We start from the raw sequence: 21,535 nt of genomic DNA on the forward strand, positions 1-21,535 counted from the left end.
CCACAAAATTGAAAAAGGACAAATTTCAAGACAATATTAAAGTAGATTTGCAGACAAAAGACAAGACAAATGACAAAATTATGTTAAAAATGTCACCCAGTTCAGTTTTTATTGCTTCAAGTTTCAGAAGTTTTTTGGGTTTTTATTTTTTTTTTTAGGTTTTCTTGGAATATTTTTGTTACTTTAACCACAAGAATGGAAATAACTTATGAGATTGACCCGTGATACAGGGAATTATAGTAATGTACTTTCAAAGTGACCTGACTGCATCTGTTGTTCTTCCATAGGATGAAGAGGAGGAAATTAAGCTGGAAATCAACATGCTGAAGAAGTATTCACACCACAGAAATATAGCCACATACTACGGAGCTTTCATCAAGAAAAGTCCACCGGGCCACGATGACCAACTCTGGGTGAGTTGACCTCTTTAGTAATACTAAAAATAAGCATATATATCACTATGTGTGATTATATATGATTATGGTACATACATAATCCACAAATGTTGTCGTAATAAAATTATTAAATCTCATGCTGTGCTGTGCAGACGCTCTGTCTGCGCTGATGAGCAAAAAAAGGAGAAAAAACAGAGAGAAGATTCTCTGTAAAAATGAAATCATGCATGTTAGCCCACGTTTATCGTAAACACCAACATTTTTATCAGGCCCCACAAGTAGGAACTAGTGGAGTCAACGTGAGTTGGCAAATACAGGCGGTGGTTTCTGGTTAATCTGGTTCCGGATCAGGTGTTCAGTACATTCAGGCTGCATAATCAGGTGAATAAATGGCACCACCCTGCTGTCAGATCACTCTTCCTCTTTCTTAGTTTATGAGCAATGACAACATTACTGGGTCATTTATTCGCAGGGTGTGAGTCAACATCATCTGAGCTACCTAAAAACGTGTTCCCATGCATCTTTCAGGAAGTTGCATTTTAACACAAAGCAGCATGCTTTATTAGACGGGAAGCTGGTGTAATGAATAACTGCAGTAAAACAATAGGCTGTTATGAGAAGAACTGCTTGAATAAAGGAACTGAAATACTTACTGTGGCACAGTTTCTAAGCTCTCTGGAGCAGCAGAAGAAGAATAATGAGCATCAAAATGTTCATCTGGGATATTTTCAGCTGTTTTTATTCACTTCTGCTGTGTTTTATTAGTCGTAATGTAGAGTGGTTTTCTCATGTGAACTCTAGTGATAGATTACTCTCACAATAATGAGAAATAAATGAGCAGTGGTTTAATAGTTGAATAGTGTTGCTTGAGCAGTTTGGTGGAGCCTTTAATAATGAAATGATGAAATCCCCTGTCTGGAAAAAGGGTTGCATTCATGGCTAGTTTTTTTGTTTTGTTTTGTTTTTCCCCTCCAGTGGGTCTTTTGTGGGCTCTAGTGTCCCTTATTTGAAAGTAGACTGACAGGAAAGGGGGAAGGAAAGAGGGGAAGATATGCGGCAAATGTCGGCCGGGTCCGGGAATCGAACCCGCGACCACCGCGTCGAGGACTGAAGGCCTCCAAATGTGGGTCACGCTATCCCCTACGCCACCACAGCACGCCCGTTCATGTCTAGTTTCAATGAGCTCAGCAGTTAAACCAGACAACAACCGAATCATGTTAGCTCAGCTTATATGACAGTAATAATCCCAAAAAACAGATTTGCTATTTTTTTTAAAGGGTTTTTAATATAATTTAAATTAAACTGTTGTAGCAGAGAGGGAGCACAACCATGAAACGTTTTTCAAATCAAGACAGATTCTTCATATTTTACAACGTCGACCCAACTTAGCCGTTCATGTTTTCGGCAGACTTGTTACTGGTGATGTCATACTACTAATTTGGCTAATAATTATCTGACCGATTGGGAACCGTAATACACCATTATGAAAACAGAGAAAAAATGCCACCGTGTCATAATGTCATAAATCACACTCTCCATCCCTATGCACAGGCTCTATTCAGAGTGGGAGCACTTTTTAAAAAAACAAAACAATAAAAGACGAGACAGAACTTAATACTCTGCAAATTCTCCTTCACTTTTTATTCATACTCAGAATCACATGTTGTCTTTTTTGATATGTTAGCAAACAGCGACAGCAGTTAAATAGCTAGGTCTGACGTTGGGTTGATATTGCTGATCGTTTCTGAATTTAAGATCAATCAGTGTCCCTCGTGTGTGAATGCTAATGAGGGAAACCGATTAGCAGAACTGCTTGTTTTATGACCAGTGGAAGGAAATATCTCAGTTACCCCACAGCACAGCCATGTGTTTGCTTTCACAGCTGTTTTAACGGTTTCCACTCGTACATCATCATGCTGTCCACTGTGTCTGCACAGGAGGCACAAAGGCACGAGTTTTTATGATGATTACGTTCTTAAATGACCATCTCTGAAGATGTAGCTTCCTCTTCTGAGTGGAAGCACTTAGCGTGCTCGTAAGGCAACATGTGCATCATCAGGTCGACACGCATAGATGCAGAAAGCACCGCAGGCTTCACACATGACTTTGGGTCTATCTGCAAAAATGTAAGGGATAAAATGAAGAAGAAGTAACTGAAACAGTGCAAAACAAATTAAAGTATTTCAAGCATATTTAAAGATCCAAGTGACACGAGTTCCTGATTTGTCATCCGTAAAAACGCATGAGCTGATTGCAAACGCAAATGTTCAACAGAAATATATCATTTTTACTGTGCTTGTTCTCTCACGGCTGGAAATGTGATTGTGTGAAGGTTGCAGGATAAAAACAAAGCAAGGAGTGAAGTGAATCTCAAAGCATGTGAAAGTATCGCCAGTGTTGAGGGGTGTAAGGCAGCATCCCTGTCAACAGGACAAAAAAATTTATGAAGCAGCAACTCTCACCAGGACAAACATCTCCAGTAAACGACCCGGAAAATGAGCTGCTGTGTTTACATAATGTCGAACACACTGACCTCCAGATTTTACAAAGGAGGCAATTAAAAGAGAACTCTGCTAGGATTCATGACGGAGTGCTCCAGATAAGAAGGGTTACTATCTGTAGGTGACCACAGTTCTGAGAGGGTAAAACCTCAAGATGGAATCAAAACTGAAGGTTTGACTGTGCTTTATTAATTTGTGTGTTTCATGCTTTATTCCTCTGCTACAAAAAAAAAAAATCAACTCTATCTTGAAAGAATATTAAAAGGACTCTTTGACTGACTGAATCAGAAGAACAGAATAAACTTAAAGTGTTTGATCTTTATAGTGTTAGACCAGTGGTCTCAAACTCCAGTACTGGAGGAGATGTGCCTGATCTCGTCCTACACACTTGAATTAAATGACTAAACTGCCTCACTAGCATCCAGTCAAGCTCTACAGAGCTCTGCTAATGAGCTGGTATTGGAGCCAGGTGTGCTGAAGCAGAGAGACATCTAAACGTTGCAGGACAGCAGCCCTTGACGAAAGCAGTTTGAGACGACTGTGTCAGGCTGTCCACAGATTCTAGGAACGTTGTAGATACTAACAAAACATGAACATGGCATTTTGTGGAATCTCTATAAAATATACTGGACTAAGACTCTACAGCAGGGGTAGGGAACTCCAGGCCTCGAGAGCCGGTCTCCTGCGACTTTTAGATGTATCTCAGCTTCAACACACCTGAGTCAAATAATGAGGTCATTAGCAGGACTCTGGAGAACCTGAATGCATTGAGGAGGTCATTCAGCTGCTGGATTCAGGTGTGTTGAAGCTGAGATACATCTAAAAGTTGCAGGAGACCGGCTCTCGAGGCCTGGAGTTCCCAACCCCTGCTCTACAGGGTGACATAATGGCACATTTGTTTCTCCTTCCTTTATGCTATCTTTCTTATTAGTACAAGTGCTGCAGTCTGAATTTTGCTAACTTTGGCCTTCAGATTCAGATTTTTGCCAACTTTTGCCAATTAGGAGCAGAGGCAACATCATCCTAAAGTTTATGTTTTTAGCTAACTTTAGCATCTTCTATTAGCAGTTAGCATGGCTAGCACCTAACTGTACAAATGATGAAGTACACATTTTTAGCTAACTTTACCATCTTCTATTAGCGGTTTGTACAGTTAGCATGGCTAGCACCTAACTGTAAAAATGATTAAGGAGTTCACGTTTTAGCTAACTTTAGCATCTTCTATTAGCAGTTTGTACGGTTAGCATGGCTAGCACGTAACTGTACAAATGATGGAGTTCACGTTTTTAGCTAACTTTAGAATCTTCTATTAGCGGTTTGTATGGTTAGCATGGCTAGCACCTAACTGTAAAAGTGATTAAGGAGTTCATGTTTTAGCTAACTTTAGCATCTTCTATTAGCGGTTTGTACGGTTAGCATGGCTAGCACCTAACTGTAAAAATGATTAAGGAGTTCATGTTTTAGCTAACTTTAGCATCTTCTATTAGCGGTTTGTACGGTTAGCATGGCTAGCACCTAACTGTAAAAATGATTAAGGAGTTCATGTTTTAGCTAACTTTAGCATCTTCTATTAGCGGTTTGTATTGTTAGCATGGCTATCACCTAACTGTAAAAATGATTAAGGAGTTCACCTTTTAGCTAACTTTAGCATCTTCTATTAGCGGTTTGTATTGTTAGCATGGCTAGCACCTAACTGTAAAAATGATTAAGGAGTTCACGTTTTAGCTAACTTGAACATCTTCTATTAGCGGTTTGTATTGTTAGCATGGCTAGGACCTAACTGTAAAAATGATTAAGGAGTTCACGTTTTAGCTAACTTGAACATCTTCTATTAGCGGTTTGTATTGTTAGCATGGCTAGCACCTAACTGTAAAAATGATTAAGGAGTTCACGTTTTAGCTAACTTGAACATCTTCTATTAGCGGTTTGTATTGTTAGCATGGCTAGCACCTAACTGTAAAAATGATTAAGGAGTTCACGTTTTTAGCTAGCATCTATTAGCGGTTTGTACGGTCGACACAATTTAAACAGTAATCTCATTTGGTGCACCTCAGCTACAGATAGCACCCACAACAATCAGTTTGCTTACTCTTTAAAACCCGCTGGTTTCTCTTCAAATGCAAAACTTTTATGTGACCAAAGGTGGAGAAAGGAGTGTCCTTATTTATAGATTTGTGTTGTTTTTCAGCTGAACTAGGCTAAATTATTTGTTTAGTGAAAGGCAAATAAGTTTGGTGGTTTTATCTTATTTCTTGACATGTTTGTAAAGGTTTTGGGGGGAAAAAAAATCTACATGACATTAGGCCATTTGAGAAGTGTCAGATAATGAGGGATTATCTCTAACTTGTTATCTGCACGTTCTGCCCTTCAGCTTGTCATGGAGTTCTGTGGCGCCGGCTCAATCACCGATCTGGTGAAAAACACCAAAGGAAACTCACTGAAGGAGGACTGGATCGCCTACATCTCCAGAGAGATCCTCAGGGTGTGTTACCAGCACTTTCACTGCATTGTTCTCCAACTGGCAAAGGCTTTCCACATCATCATTTGTATATTACAAAAACAACGAAAAATACATCTCCTTTTGATTTTTAACTAGATTTGCATTTGAACAAATACTGAGTACGCAGTGGAAAATGTTCTTTGATATACGCTCATGTTTTGTCATTTAAATTCTGTGTTTGTGCAGGGATTAGCTCACTTACACGCTCATCATGTGATCCACCGCGACATCAAGGGACAAAACGTGCTGCTGACTGAAAACGCTGAAGTCAAACTGGGTAAAAAGCTTTAGCCTTCATGCTGCACCGCAACTTATCAGGCACTAAATGACAGTTTTTGCCTCATTGGTTTTGTTAGACTTTGTTAGACTTGCGCAAATTATTTCATTAAAACAAAATTTAAAAAATCCTACTCTGCTATTTAAACATTGTTGGAAATCTTCCAGCAGTGCATCTTATCTTTATTTCTCTAATTGTTTTCTATAACGTTACAGTTTATGACCAGAGGTACTCTCTGTGAACTCTCTGATTGCTGTCCTGTGACACAAAGTGGAGGCCACGTGTTTCCACTGCAGCCGCGATGAAACACTCTAGGATTTACCTTGAAATGGCACCATGGAGATTCTGTGACAGAGCAAAAGTAAACGAGGACTTTAGCAAAACCAAGACGAGGTGAAAAGCAAACCTCAAAATAATTATTGTGCGTAAAAACCGTCATTTCTCTGATCTTTTCCACATTTTGGCCTACTTTCAAACGGGATTGGAAGATTTTGTAAATATAAGTCATGAAGAATCAAACTCCAGAGATAAAACTCCACCTGTGTGTTGAGTAAAACTGTAATAAAATCTAATTTCATGTGCAGTTCGCACATTAAAACTGAATTATTTTATTTTCACAGTTCAGCACCGAGACATTTTGAGCGAAACTGAGAGGATAAACTTGTTAATTCATATTTTTTAATAAAATAAAGTAAAAATAAAATGTGATAATTAAAATATTAAGTGATCATGGAGGATTTTTTTTCCACCTGTTCTCAGAAAGTGAAATAAGTCTGAATTGTCAATAGAAAACATTGTTCTGGCATTGTTCCCGAAGTCGATTTTCAGAAAAAACAGCATTTCTCTGTCGAAGCTCACCAAAGAAAAAGAAAAACAAAAAATTGCCGTCCATGATGGCACTTTTATAAATGTATCTAAGGTCAGCACACAGTGTGAAGGATAAAGCATTCAGCTGGAGTATGATGGATTACAACTGTATCTGCGTTTTGTTTTTTTCTCCACAGTGGATTTTGGTGTGAGCGCTCAGCTGGACCGGACGGTGGGCCGAAGGAACACCTTCATCGGGACGCCCTATTGGATGGCTCCGGAGGTCATCGCCTGCGACGAAAACCCCGACGCCACCTACGACTACAGGGTAAAGACAAGCAGAAGAGCTGGAAGACAACGGTCCTATGCAGCAAAACACCTGCAGTATTTATATTTACAACACATTACATTATCCAGAATTTATTACACTCCTTTTATTATTCTAAAGAAAACGTGTGGGTTTCTGGGCATGTGTAGAAACGCCTCACTGACTCTGACCCTGTCTTCCAGAGCGACCTTTGGTCCTGCGGCATCACAGCCATAGAGATGGCGGAGGGAGCGCCCCGTAAGTACATCTACGTTTTGCAAGGGATTTATTCAGGGTTTCCTCTTTTTTTTTAAGGTGTGCCACTTTAACACGTTAATTTGGATTAATTAGCTACATAGATCTTAACGCAGTGTTTCTTAACCTTGTTTGAGGTACCGAACCCACCAGTTTCATATGCACATTCATCGATCCCTTCTTTAGTGATAAATCAAATATGATTTTTTTCCAAATTCAAGACATAGGTATATATATTTTTTTATTTTACTGGTACACAAAATGAACAGTACATGAACATCACCTTGCTCAAACAAAACCAACACAACTCACAACAAATTACATACCTGTGTGTGACTGACTGTCAGTGTGACTTCTGCTGTTGTTTTTTTGAGAGACCAGTTCAGATATGCGTTAAGACTTAACGTGTTTAAAAGTATTCTTGCAAATAATCGCATTTATTCATTTATTTTTTAAGAAATAATAATAATTTTAAAAAGCCTCCAGTCGGAACCTTTGTTGCGTGTTTCTGGTACGGCCGTAAATCTGCCGCACAAGCTATATCTGTAAACAAATCTGCTTCTCTAATCCCGTTTGGGATTAATTTTAGTTTAAAAGCACGATCTGAGGAGATGCAGGCTCTTGTTGTGCTAATAGAAGTTAGCCTATTCAAAGCTAAAATAGCGCCACAATGCAAATCAATACGATGCTAATGCTAATATTAGCTCTCACGTCTTCAAAGAAGGTTTTGTGAATGATCAGCGGTTCTTGAAATACTTGGGTGTGGTGTCACTTTGCGGATGGTTAAGTAAACTAATTAACAAATTAAAAACAAACAATATATTCGTTGTTGAGCTCATTTGTTTATTTATTCAATAATTTAGAGGGTTATTGAATTTAAAATGTTTATGGTTTGATTAGTTTTGATTCTTAGTAATTCTTTACAGACCCTACAATTAATTTAATTAAAAATTGTATGAATTTTATTTCTATTAAAAGAAAAACGTACAGCTAAAATACGTTTGGTGAGTTTCTACTCGTCTGTTTCTGATGTACTGCTGAAAATACTTTCAGTTTACCTTTAAAACAGAAGCAGCCGCATGTTTCTGCAGCTGAAGGTTCAGTCGCTCTAATGCAGGCTGGTGTCAGATTGTGCGAAATAAACGGTTAGCAAGTGGCGTCAAAGTAAACACTTTCGCCGTCTTTTAAAAAAAATCGTAACACATGGTTTTGTTCACAACGTCTCTGTGTTTTGGTGTCCTTCGCTGCAGCTCTGTGCGACATGCATCCGATGAGAGCCCTCTTCCTCATCCCCAGGAACCCTCCTCCTCGACTGAAGTCCAAAAAATGGTGGGCTAACTTCTTCCGCCTTCCTCCCCGGTCGACGCAACCGAACCTCTCTTGCGAATACGTGGAAGTGAAATATTCCACACTTTGACGTTTGAACGGCGTTACAGGTCCAAGAAGTTCTTCAGCTTCATCGAGGGCTGCCTGGTGAAGAACTACACCCAGCGGCCCCCCACTGAGCAGCTACTGAAGCACCCCTTCATCCGGGACCAGCCCAACGAGAGGCAGGTCCGCATCCAGCTCAAGGATCACATCGACAGAACCAAGAAGAAGAGGGGCGAGAAAGGTTAGTTAAGTATCATTTGCAGCTGATTTGAGATAAAATTTTAGATCCTTACTATTTTTTTGTTTTGTTTGTTTGTTTGTTTGGGGTTTTTTTTTTCAATTCATAGATGAGACAGAGTATGAATACAGTGGGAGTGAAGAAGAGGAGGAAGAAGCTTCTGAGCAAGAAGGAGAGCCAAGGTAAACATGCTAAAAGATTTAGTAGGATTCAGAACGTCAAAAATAGTAAATTCATGCTCTTTTTGTACTTGAATAATTATGAGCTGAAGAACAGAAAATCTGCAAAAATGCACGCTTTGTGTGCTTACATCACGTAAACAAGATCAGCTTAAGAGAAAACGCGTTTTTGGGAAGTACAAAATAGCAACGGGAAAATGAAGAATAACTGCTCCGACTTGTTTAGCGCAAGAGGTATCCATGTTTTTTTGGTAAAACATAAGATTTAATCAAACAACTGCATCCAGCAAATAACACAAAATAAAAATACACTTAATTTCTTAAAGTTTAATATGCTCCAAGGAGGGCTGAAATCTGCCAGAGAATCTGAAATCCAACCAGACTGACTGGAAGCTGGAAAATCAGCAAATGAACAATCTGATAAAAACAGCCAAACGTAATAAAAAGCTGCAAAGTTTCCCATATCTTGTGACCTGTTTAACATTTGACTGGTGTTTCTAGCTGGAAGTGTGAGGGACTCCTTACATTTCAAATGTTTAATGTGTTTGAATGATTTGAAAGCCTTCCCTGTTCAATTTAAGTGACACACTTTTAAAAATATAAAGGTTATTCAAAGTTGATGTCCTGAAGCAAAAAGTGTCATTTTTAGATTCGTTAGTGGCTGATGTAGCACCAAGTTGCTAAATCCCAAAAGAAAATGTGAAAGAACTTTCACTGAAGCTTTAATATATTCAGTGAAGTAAGGCCATCTCCACTGTAAGGAGCTAAACATCACATCCTGTCCTGAAGTCATCGGAGAACATGGGCTTATATTCTGTGCATCGTTTTCAAACAGCATTCCTGTTTGTTTCTGTGCTAAACGCTTGTTATTCCTGCCGTGCAGCTCCATAGTCAACGTTCCGGGCGAGTCGACGTTGCGCCGCGACTTCATCCGGCTGCAGCAGGAGAACAAGGAGCGCTCCGAGGCGCTGCGCCGCCAGCAGCTCCTCCAGGAGCAGCAGCTCCGTGAGCAGGAGGAGTACAAGCGCCAGCTGCTGGCCGAGAGGCAGAAACGAATCGAGCAGCAGAAGGAGCAGCGCAGGCGGCTGGAGGAGGTGAGCGAGTCACAAACCCAAACGTCTTATTCTGCTTTAGGCAAACTAAGACTGAGAGGACACGTTATAATGCTCTCTGTCTTGAAATAAATCCAAGAAAGGCTACGTTTAGATATTTTACAGTGCAGAAGTCAAACCAGCAGAACGTTTTCCATCAGAGACTGAAGCTGGCTCTTGGCTGACATTTGAGATTCTTGGTGATCTTTAAATTGATCCATCTCAAAAGAAACATAATTATGAGAAGTTTTCTTCAAGATTAACTAGAATGTTGCAGTAAACTTTTACAGTTGCTCTCTTCAAAACTATTTGCCCAAAATCTGCAGACTAGTTAGAAAAATACATACAGTACAGACCAAAAGTTTGGACACACCTACTGTACATTTCCAATGATTTTCATTATTTAACTCAAGAAATGTTGTTTCTATCAGCTTTAAACATCCAGAGACTGCACGTTTGCAGACTTTTCTTTGCAAATTGGACAAAGAAAAACTAGCCGGGCTACAGAGTGGAAGAAAATAGATTGATTAAAACATTTTGGAGCAGTAAAGAGTGAAAAAAGCAACCTAATCCTAAAAGAGGACTTACAGTATCATCTGAAATAACCTGCACTCCCTGAGTGTCACGGATTGTGTCCCAGAAGAAAGTTTTAAGACTCGGTTGTTCGTATAAATTAGAAATCCTTCATGCTTTATGGAAGATTTGCCAAATCTTCCACCTCGCCACCCGTGTTCCCCCCACAGCAACAGCGGCGCGAGCGCGAGATGAGGAGGCAGCAGGAGCGCGAGCAGCGCCGACGGGAGCAGGAGGAGAAGAGGCGCGTCGAGGAGATGGAGCGCCGTCGCAAAGAGGAGGAGGAGCGAAGGAGGGCGGAGGAGGAGAAGAGGAGGGCCGACCGAGAGCAGGTGACAGAACAGATGCTAATAGATATTCACATAGATAAAATGAGAAATATGAACATAACGTTTTCAGACTGGCTTGTACTTGCCAGTTGTGAGTAGCTCTTTAAGAATGTATCAGAAAATGAAAATGAATCCCGACAGACTCGCCGTGCTCTAAACCGTTAGCATTAGCAGCATTATGTTCATTTCAAATCAAGGAACAAACTTCAAAAGTCCTACTGACGCCCCGCCTCAACGAGTAATCTAAGCTAACTTTACCTCTCATAGGAACCTCGCATGTCTTCTTCTGTCTTGTTTTAGTTTTTCAGGTGTGTAACTGTTACGTTTGATTGACAGGAGTACATCCGGCGCCAGCTAGAGGAGGAGCAGAGGCACCTGGAGATCCTGCAGCAGCAGCTCCTCCACGAACAGGCCATGCTTCTTGTGAGTTTTAGCCGCATCGTTACATCGTAGCACCACCGGCACAGCCGCCTCCTGCTGGCTCCACTGTTTATTTGCTCTATTGTCTTATTAGTCACACTCTTCCGCCTGTCTTTGCATTCCGGATGTAATCCTCCCAAGTGTCACATTTCATTAGGCTGGTAAGTTGGACGGCAGGAGTCCCTCTGTGCACACGGGTTCTGTTTCCTTTTACCTCGCCGGCCAACTGAATGCCGATGTTTAGTGTATCTTTTTGGGTTTTTAAAAAATTATTTTCTGGGTTTCAGAGATCCACGGGGAGCCGTTAAAAACTGAGGCCAAAACATAATGAGTTTTCTCAGGGCTTGAAAGGGGAAGTCGGGATGTTTACAGGGCCCTCAGTGATGGAGATGCCGTCACCAGGAAACCAGTCATCCAGCAGGAAGAGAGGGTTTCCCCCTCCCTCTGCCCCGTTTGTCTTCTGTGGACGTTGGGTTGCTTTGTTTTTTTTAAGGATTTTGTCCCTTCGGGTTTGACAGTAAATACTCATTTAATGCAAGGATGTGACCGTCATCACCTCTACATCATTGTCTGCGGTCAACACTTCCTTGAGAGTCAGTTTACGAGCCCATTATAAAAATGAGCTTCCTCAGAAGCTTGTTTCAACAAGTCAGATATTTATGAGTTACTAAAAATGCCACAAACCGGTGGATGGTTGTAGCATTTTAGTTTTCCTCAGTTTTCAAATTGAGAGACTTGAGTTGGCGCACCGAAGGATAACTTGCTCACAAACCCTAGTCATAAATTGTTGGTGACCGTTTGGGGTCCCAGAGGAAGTAAAAGGTGTTTTCTTGTCGTTTACAAAAACAGCAGAATAGTCGGTGAAGCCGTTCGCCCAGCCTCTCACAGTGACTCTTCTTCTTTTGTTTTTTTTTTAATTGAACTCCGGCCTCCCTGTACTCAGGAGTATAAATGGCGGGAGCTTGAGGAGCAGCGGCAGGCTCAGAAGCTCCAGAGGCAGCTGCAGCAGGAGCAGGCCTACTTGCTGTCACTGCAGCAGAACCAGAACCAGAACCAGAACCCGGACAGTAGCAAAACAAGCCAGCAGCAGAGCGCCAAACCCCCGCAGAGCCTCGAAGCAGACAGGGTAAAGCCCCCGCAGACGCCCGACCCAGATGCACCCAAACAACCACAGGGCGTTAGCAATGAGAAGACGCGGCCCGGCCCGGAGAAAACAACAGAACCCAAGCTTCCTGCGGCTGAGCAACAAGGCCCCGCACCTGACTCTGAGCCGGTCAGAGAGGTGAACGTCGTAACTGAACACCTTCCCTTCGCCTGCAGCAAAAGTATTGGCTTTGCTTGTGTGAACTTACTGCTTTGGGTCTGTTGTGTCTTCCTCTGTGGTGCCTGACTCCTGCTGCTGAATGGGTGGTTGCTTGGTAGATGTCGTCCTTTCCTACAACTCACAACCCTCATGACGAAACTAGGTTCTCACACCCCTTAGTAACGGTAAAGCTGGACCAACAAAAGACAACCGTTATATTCACGAGTGTCTCTGTCGGCGTTTCTTTTGGTTCAATCCAAACGTAAATACCCTTAGCACAGTGACTAATGTTCTCCTTATTTCAAGTATCAGTTCTTAATATAATCAAAATAAATAATATTTCCAGTTCTCTTCTTTTTACTGACTAAATCTGTCTCTGGACAGTACAAAGCAACCAATGTGGCTAAAATTCGATCTGTAAACGTAAACCTCTGTCAGATGCAAGAAGTAATTCATATACGTTCTAACATTGTATATATTTACAGACTAACGCCGAATCCTCAATGATGACCCTCAACCATGGTGTCTGCATGTCCTTAAAATATCTTAAATTCATCTTGGTAATTATTAAAACCTAAAAATGTCTGAACTTCATCTTAGTAATGTAAGAGCCTTAAAATATCTTAAATTCATCTTAGTAATGTAAAAGCCTTAAAATGTCTTAAATTCATCTTAGTAATATTAAAGCCTTAAAATGTCTTAAATTCATCTTAGTAATATCAAAGCCTTAAAATGTCTTAAATTTATCTTAGTAATATTCAAGCCTTAAAATGTCTTAAATTTGCTTTAAAAAATGTAAGTTGGCTTTAATTTGTTTCTCACAGGTATTCCATTTTGTCGTGGCGGGACAATTTTATCTTCTATCATGTTTCTTTCCTGTCAAACAAACATTTGAGTCGCGTGTACACATTTTCAATCCGTTCTGTCGCAAGCTAGCATTTTTCGCATCTATGGTGGGAAAGTGTGCATTTATCGCCAGGCAGCTGAACGACGGTTCATCGTCGCCACCGGCTCATTCTGTTGCCAACCCACGTGGCGTTGCATTCTCTGCACTGCAAAACATGCATTTATTTATGTAATTTTTTTGCACATTTCTGTCGTGATACACATCTTAAATTTAATTCAAAATGGTCTTAGAAAGGTCTTACGTTTGAGTTGGTGAAACCTGCAGGAACCCTGTCAACTGAAAACAAATAATTTTGTTTTCTGATCATGACTTGACTGACTTTGTCAAACAGATTACATAACCAAAGCAATCGCAGGATAACGCCTGAATGTGTAGTTTAATTCCTAGTAGTGACTTTGTGTTAAAGTTAAAGTCATTGTGCTTTACAGGTACTATAGACACAGAAGTGCTTGTTAATGTCATACTCTGTTTATGGAGGCCTGTAATCTGAACGTCTTCCATTCATGTCCCAATAATTTCTATTGGTGATGGACTTGGAGTTTAATCACTGCCTCAGGCTCACTGGAAGGTCATTCTGTAATAAGAGGGCAGACATTTAAAATGACTTATAAATAGGTAAATCTTTGGGACTGTAGCCAGTCTTATCTTTTCACAAAATGTCTGTTTACACACAAGGTGTTACATTCAACTGATCAACTCTTATATTAAAGAAAAGTAAAACGAGTTTGAAAAACGAAATCTTTAACACATATGTTTCTTAAGCATTCAAAATTTTCCAGTCATAAGCTGTCATTATTTATTCATTTTTTTAAGTCAGACGCAGGGGTGATGTCACACTGTGTGCGAGAAAGCAGTCACTTTGGGCCTCCTCTGATGAGGGACTTTTTCACATAGCAGGTGTTGATTGTCAGGAGAACTGAATGTCTTTTTTGTCATTGTGATACTTTGTCATGGCGACATCTTTAAAAATTGTTTAAATCTCATCCGAAAGTGTGCGAAACTCTGGTAAACGATAGACAATAAACTGAATTTTTAAAGAGCCGTGTTTGAATTATATGTATCATCAATCATCGACTTGGTGTATTCAAGTTTAAATGCGTATTCTCCGATTCTTGCATCTGATTTAAAAATATTGTTATATAAAAAAACATGTCCGTGTTCATTTCTGAAATAAAAATCCGTTCTGATTTTGTGTTGATATTGCCCGCTATCGTTCCAAACAATTAAACCACTACAAACGTTATGCACTTTAACACAGGAACTTTCTTAAAAATCAAGAATCAGATGAGTATAGATTATGTTTCTTGATCTAAAGAATAAATCTTGCCATTGAAAAAGGAGTTCTCACATTTTCATAACTCATCTCTATTACTTCTTCTGGGAGTTTAGAGCCTGATGTACGTGTCTTAACTTCTCCTCTCTTCCTTTGAGAATTGGCATGTCACTTTTACTGGTCATGTTGCTCTCGTCCTCGCTGACTTGTGGGAATAATGCAGCGACAGTAACACCACCGGCGTAGTAGAGAGTCTTTTGTTCTCCGATGTGCTTGGACTACTACTCCTATGAATAACCCTTTTTTTCTCTCTGGGAAATAAACTAACCCACCGCGGCGTCTGATGACTTCTGTCCTCGTCGTAGTGCCGTCTCGTCCAGACTGCGGGCTTTTCTGATGCCTCTTGTGTGTCGCTCCGCAGGCCGACGAGCGGTACAGGAAGAACATTCAGGGTTCCCCGCAGTCGGCTCAGACCAAACCCCAGCAGCCCCCGGTGCCGCCGCGGTCCGAGCCGTCGCACGCTAACGGGAACGCCGCATCGGAGGCGCCCGCGATGCACCGGCCTGTGGAGCCGCAGGTAACGACAACGTCTCCTGCTCTGCTTAATCGGTCATAAAGGCTGCAGAGATAATGCCTTGCTCGTAATGTGAACATCTGCAAAGTGCAAAGTATGTATTGTTTTAACTCGGAGCATATTAACATTTGCACGTTTCCTGGATCTGATCTGCATATAACTTGGTACATTGGAACATACTCGTTTATATTTCGTCAATTGCCGGCACTGTTGCCAGGGATCTAAAACCCTTCTGCAGTCATTTCAGTCTGCCTGTCATTGTTCACTCTGAAGAAAAACTTTTTCTGATAAAATCTGTAATTTAAAAGCTGTTTTCAAAATTCACTAAAATACTTTCTGTTAGTTTTGTAAAACACAGCAGTAGTGAATGGAGGTAGCTAAAAGTCTCACTTTTTTGTGCGTAATCAGTCCAGTTTCTACTCATGACAATTTAGGTGCATATTTTACTTTTATGCTTTGAGAAGTTTTAAAATGTTCACTTATTTGTGTTTATATTTGATCTTTGAAACCTTTTTTTCCACTAACTCTCTCGCTCTCAGTTGGTTTCAAATGTTTGTCACTGTAAAACATGTATCAATAACATTTTGACTAATGGTACTTTTTTTTTCTTCAGTATTTACTCTTTGCGAGATTTTAGCTAATCACGTTTCGGTTGTTTCCTCTGGATCCACGGACAAAGGATTTCTTTTGAGTGCTTCTCCATTTTGAGTCTCGTTGTCATCACCTCCGTTTCAGTTTCCCCTCCAAAATGAAATGAAATGAAATGAAATGAAATGAAATGAAATGAAATGAAATGAAATTTATTCGAACATGATGCAAATATAAAAATAAAATAGTGCACAGTAACAAGAAGTGCATAAGAAAGAAGAGAAAATACAGATTTTTAGTTTCAGTTAACATATCATGCTCAAAATGGGGTAGGAAGAAGTGAGAACTTATAAACTCCTACCCCTAAACACTTGAGACTTTAGAGTCCTACTGTCATTAAAAGAAATCAAAATCAAAGTGGCAGTCAGAAGTAGAAGTTACTAATATTTACCTATACATTTTCCCATTTTATGCTGGTTTATCTTTCTAAACCCTTACACCAAGTTGTTATCTTCAATACACACCTTATTGCTTTCTGTCCCCATGTGTGTATCTATTGAAAATTACCTCTTTGTACTTTCTTTTGAATTGAGTTAAACTATTGCTTTGTTTTAAATCTTCATGTAACTTATTCCATAACTTTACACCTTTAATTGAAATACAGAAGCTTTTTCTTGTTGTTCTAAAGTTGCGGATCTTGAAGTTTAAGTTATACCCCCCTTCTCTTTCAGAAAACGTGCTCTGTATGTGCTCAGGTAACAACTTTTTAGATACCTTGAACATAAATTGAGCCATTTTAAATTCTACAAGCTCGTCAAATTTGAGAATTCTGGATATTATGAAGAGCGGGTTTGTATGCTCATAATAACCGACATTATGGATGATTCTAATGGCTCGTTTCTGTAGGACGGTTATCGGATGTAAAGAGCTCTTGTAATTAACTCCCCACACTTCACAGCAATATGATAGATATGGTAAAATCAGAGAGTTATATAGAATATGAAGTGATTTAGCATTCAATACATGTCTAGCTCTAGCCAATATGGATATACTTCTACTGAGTTTACTCTGTAAATGTTGAATATGAGGTTTCCAACTGATTTTGTCATCTATTATTAAACCGAGGAACTTATTAGCAAAAACCCTTTCTAGAGTTACGTCCTCTATTTGAACTTGGATTTCAGTATTTTTATAACAGTTCCCAAAGACCATGAATTTCGTCTTGTCCAAATTTAGGGATAATTTGTTATGGTCAAACCATATCTTTAACTTACTAATCTCTGAAGTGACTGTTGAGAGAAGATGCTCTAAATTGTCTCCTGAGGCTAGAATATTTGTGTCATCAGCGAATAAGATAAATTTGAATACATTGGACACTTTACTGATATCATTTATATAAAGATTAAATAAAACTGGTCCCAATACTGATCCTTGTGGTACTCCACAGACAGTCTCCTGCCAATCAGATTCCACATCTCCCAATTTCACAAATTGTTTCCGGCTCTTTAAATAACTCCTCATCCAGTCAGAAACTACTCCCCTAATTCCATAGCATTCTAATTTTTTAAGTAGGATTTCATGATTTATTGTATCAAAAGCTTTCTTTAAATCTATAAATATCCCTACTGCCATGACTGCAGTGCACCGAGGAAAGTCTTTAAATCTCCAAACTAATGCTTTATTCATTTACGGACAGGGAGTTTTACGACACGACAGTGCCGGGAACTGTTAGCGCGTTTCGTAACAACGAAAGGAGAATATTTCCTGTCCTTCTTTCCCCACGATTGAATTTAAGCTTGTTGAACGGATTCATAAAATAAAAAAAACAACATGTTTTTCTTTTTAATGAAAAAACTCAGAGTTTTATTTTACGGGGAATATCCTGGTTGTGCTGGGAACAAGTCCTCCAGCATCAGCTTCCAAATGTCTACACTGGGAGTGGACGGCTTCAGGCTAAAGTCATCTGTAACATTTACATCTCTGCACTGTATTTGGCATCTCCGCTCCATGTTCTGCTTCTCGTCACTGCACTGCCGGTATTCAACAGCATCTATAATTTACAGGCCTCCAGATTTTTGCATCGGAGTGATTCGGGCTGTAATGGTCTCTACCCAGCGGGGGGAACTGAAGCAGCTTTGCATGACTAACTGCGGCTCATTAAAGTCGATCGGCACGAACGTGCCACAAAGATTAAATAAGACGGGAAAAGCAGCGCCGTCACGTTGTGAAATCAGGGTAATTACTATAAATCACGTGCGCGTTATTAGACTTTCATTTTTAATGTAAAGCAGAGCAATCAGCTTTCTCCTCTTAGATGGTTTTAAGTGAGCTTCAATGTGGGTTTGTGTCTTCACATATAAATATTTAAGATAATTTTATCTAATCAGATTAGAAAACCTTTTTACTATAAAATAGAGGAGCTAGTTATAACTCCTGGTTTAGGTGAAAGATGGGATTCAAACTTTACAACAAGAGGTTGGTTTTAGACACTTTGCTGCCCGGTGGAGTGTGTGAGTGCATGCAGAGTGTTTGTCTTTAAATGCATGTTTGCATGCCAGCCTGTGTTTATTTTTTTAATAGTACAACTTCATCCTTTTCCTTTTTTCACAACATCAGTCGTGGAGAGAGCTCCTATACAATTATACGTTAGCTCAAGCTTCAGCTTTATGACAGCTGCAAGTCTAATTATCTGTTAGTCAATGTGAAGTGGCGTTTCTGTTGACGTGTGTCGAGAGTCACGACAGAAATTTATTAAAAATACACCCCGGTAGTTCTGCACAGCAGCACTGATGCAGGAGTAGCTACTGATTGAAACTTGTTTTTATTCAGCCGTTTGCAAAACTACGTACATGACAATATTTCTACATGTTGCGGCATGTGCAAGAGTTAATAACGTGGTCAGATTTTAAAGTAAGGCCTGTCACATGAAGCACTGCAGCTAATATTACAGCTCCAGTGTAATGTCTTTTATACGCTCATTTAAATATTAATTATACAACATCCTTCTCTATTATTGCTACCATTTTCATAGCGTCAGAGTGAAACCATGGCAACTGTGTTGTAAGAGGCAGAAAAGCCTCTCGCATGAAGAGGCTTTTCATGTAACCTTGACAGGAAGCTGAACATAAACAAGCGGCCCTCTCTGCTGTGCTGAGGCTGTGCCTCTGGAGCAGGCGAACAGCTTTAGATGAAGAAAATCATTTTAAAACTGAAACTACAATGTATTTTTGGGAAATTTTAGTTAACACATTAAACCCTAAGAGATGCATAATTGTAAAATGGGAGGAAAATGATTCACTAATTTACAAATCATTATGAGTGTGCCATGCCTTTTAGTTTAACCCCTTTACTCTAGTAACCCTAAGTACAATTCGAAGGCCTCTGAACAAATAGAACCACGAAGACCAAGAATCACAGCATGAAGGGCAGCAAAAAGGTTAAACCCAGGTTAGGTTAAAAGCAATAGTCCCAGCTTCAAACGCCTCACAGTTCATCATCTGAGAAAGAAAAGGAACATGGCACATCTGCAAACCTACCAAGATGCTTTAAGCAAAGACATAGCACAGTGTTTATGGACGAAGAAAGGAAAGTCCAGAATAAGTCATCGTTAGAGAAGACATAGTAAGCAAGGGGAAGTCTGTGACGCTATGTGTCTCAGAAATCCAACCCTACCCCATTACCGTAAACACACCATGATGTCGTGGGGAGGATTTTCTTCAGGAAAGACGAGGAAGATGGTCAGAGTGAGTAAGAGAGATGGATGGAGCCAATTCAGGGAGCAAACCTGCTGGTGGCTGGGGAAGACGTGAGACTACCTTCCAACAAACTGTGAACCAACAGCCAGAGCTACAGTACGATGGTTTGGATTCACTCAAAACATGTTCATGTGTTGGGATGAGCCAGTCAAAGTTCAGGCCTGAGTACAATGAAGAATCTGTGACAAACCTAGAAAATTAATGTTGACTGATTCAAACATAAGCAGTAGAGACATACCCCAAAGGTGGTTCTACAAAACATTGATTAGAAAGTCCAAATACCAATGTGTGCCTTACTTTGGTATTGTATTCATAAAAATGATTCAATTTCACAACGAGGAACCATTTAGTGTGTGTCTATTACCTAATAAATTACATTGAGGGTAATGATACTTTCCTGGTGAACTGTAATTGCAGTTCATGTCATAGTTCCTTGGCTACAAGATGCTCCAACCTTACAAGACCCTCCTTGTTTGGGTTACCTGCATGCAGACTGATCCGTGCTCCCCGCTGTGTTCTGTCTTGTCGTCTAAAAGGTCCGTTCCCATCTGGCTGCTCTCAAGAGCAGCAGCAGTGTGGCCTCGCCAAACTCATCTGCTTCAACCCCACCCGTCATGTCCCGGTCGCACTCCTTCACCGAGCCGCTAACACCTAGCTTTGAAAACCACCACCCGCACAAAAGCCATGAACCCCACCAACACCATCATCCTGCATCCTCCTCGTCATCACCGTCATTCTTATCATCAACGCCTGCACGCACTGAGCCACAAACCCATCCCCAGTCCAGACCCATGTCCCACGAAAAGGTCCCGTCAGAAGACGGCCCGCCGAGGGTAAGATCGGGCCTCGTGTAGCATGGTGGAGTGTCGCTGGGGGACTTGATTATAATTTGTATGTTTGGTTTTTTTTTTTGATCCAATGAGATGGCAATTCAAACATTTTAGTGTTAGCAACAGAATTACATCATCTTATTTGTTGAAGAAAAATGTTTTTGACTTTTTTTTTTATGTGTTGATTGAGCAGTCCTCAGCAGATGTGAGGAATTTCATTCCCCCTATTTATGTAAATATTCTTGGAGAGGTGGGGACTATATCTGAATTAGCATTAGCTCAAAGAAAGCTAGCTTACTGACAGAGTTGCTGCTAACAGATAGGAGATTTGGGTTTGTCTTATATTTGTTTTCAAGGTGGAATAACTACAAAGTTGACATTTGAAACAGTTTCCAGTCTAAGACTCTTTCATCAGATGCTTTTATATTAGCAAACAGCTTATTAGCATTGCTATCTGGAATGCTAAGAAGCTGATTTTGTCTGACTTCCCTGGACAATGTGTCCTCAGATCTTTGAACTGCTTCAAATATTTCTAAATCTATCATGTTTAGTGACTGACAGGGGTTGAAAGCTTAAAATATTAAAACAGAGCTAATTTGTTGCATTATGTTCAGCCTTCTTGTTATCAGCTAAAGTCGGCTCTTTAGAACTGATATCATGTGACAGGCAGCTCCTTCTTTTACCTCCTGTTTTCATCAGGTCATGTTAGCTTACTAGCTAGCACGGCTAACATCTTAGTTCAAAAGTCAAAAGTGAAATAACCGAAGCAACCGAAGTTTAATTTTCGTTTTGAACATTTTGAAGAGCTGACATCTCTCTGTAATAACTCTGCCCCTTTTCAGGAGCCTCTTATGTTTGTTTTTCTTTTAACGTTGCCTTTCAGTACGCTACTGATCCTTAAGCTAGCCAAATTGGTGTTTTCTACCTCCAGTAGCAACTTTCACTCCAAAAACTGTTGTGGTCAGCGCGGCCTGGAAGCGTTTCTTGATGCATCTCTACTTACTAGCAGTGACAGCCATAACAATCGGACTCCTAAAAAGGCTGTGGTTACAAAAAAAAAAG

The 21,535-nt window shown here is 40.1% G+C and overlaps 1 protein-coding gene across 10 annotated transcripts in view; it reads left to right on the forward strand.

Annotated features, from left to right (window-relative positions):
- Window positions 1-21,535, forward strand: part of LOC122840429 (mitogen-activated protein kinase kinase kinase kinase 4-like) — a 99,434-nt gene that overhangs the window by 56,170 nt on the left and 21,729 nt on the right. For 3 of the 10 annotated variants that reach the window (XM_044132851.1, XM_044132855.1, XM_044132849.1), the window contains exons 4-17: window positions 288-413; window positions 5,268-5,378; window positions 5,583-5,673; window positions 6,678-6,808; window positions 6,991-7,045; window positions 8,293-8,371; window positions 8,479-8,654; window positions 8,761-8,833; window positions 9,714-9,924; window positions 10,665-10,826; window positions 11,160-11,246; window positions 12,187-12,525; window positions 15,148-15,303; window positions 20,180-20,476. In XM_044132851.1, coding sequence (XP_043988786.1) covers window positions 288-413; window positions 5,268-5,378; window positions 5,583-5,673; window positions 6,678-6,808; window positions 6,991-7,045; window positions 8,293-8,371; window positions 8,479-8,654; window positions 8,761-8,833; window positions 9,714-9,924; window positions 10,665-10,826; window positions 11,160-11,246; window positions 12,187-12,525; window positions 15,148-15,303; window positions 20,180-20,476 — 2,094 coding nt within the window. Of the gene's footprint in view, window positions 1-287; window positions 414-5,267; window positions 5,379-5,582; window positions 5,674-6,677; window positions 6,809-6,990; window positions 7,046-7,593; window positions 7,779-8,072; window positions 8,188-8,292; window positions 8,372-8,478; window positions 8,655-8,760; window positions 8,834-9,713; window positions 9,925-10,664; window positions 10,827-11,159; window positions 11,247-12,186; window positions 12,526-15,147; window positions 15,304-20,179; window positions 20,477-21,535 lie in introns of those variants that run through there. The other 7 variants (XM_044132852.1, XM_044132857.1, XM_044132856.1 and 4 more) reach the window with 5 other exon arrangements.

The sequence above is a fragment of the Gambusia affinis genome, linkage group LG11 (genome assembly GCF_019740435.1).
Source record: "Gambusia affinis linkage group LG11, SWU_Gaff_1.0, whole genome shotgun sequence".
NCBI lineage: Eukaryota > Metazoa > Chordata > Actinopteri > Cyprinodontiformes > Poeciliidae > Gambusia > Gambusia affinis.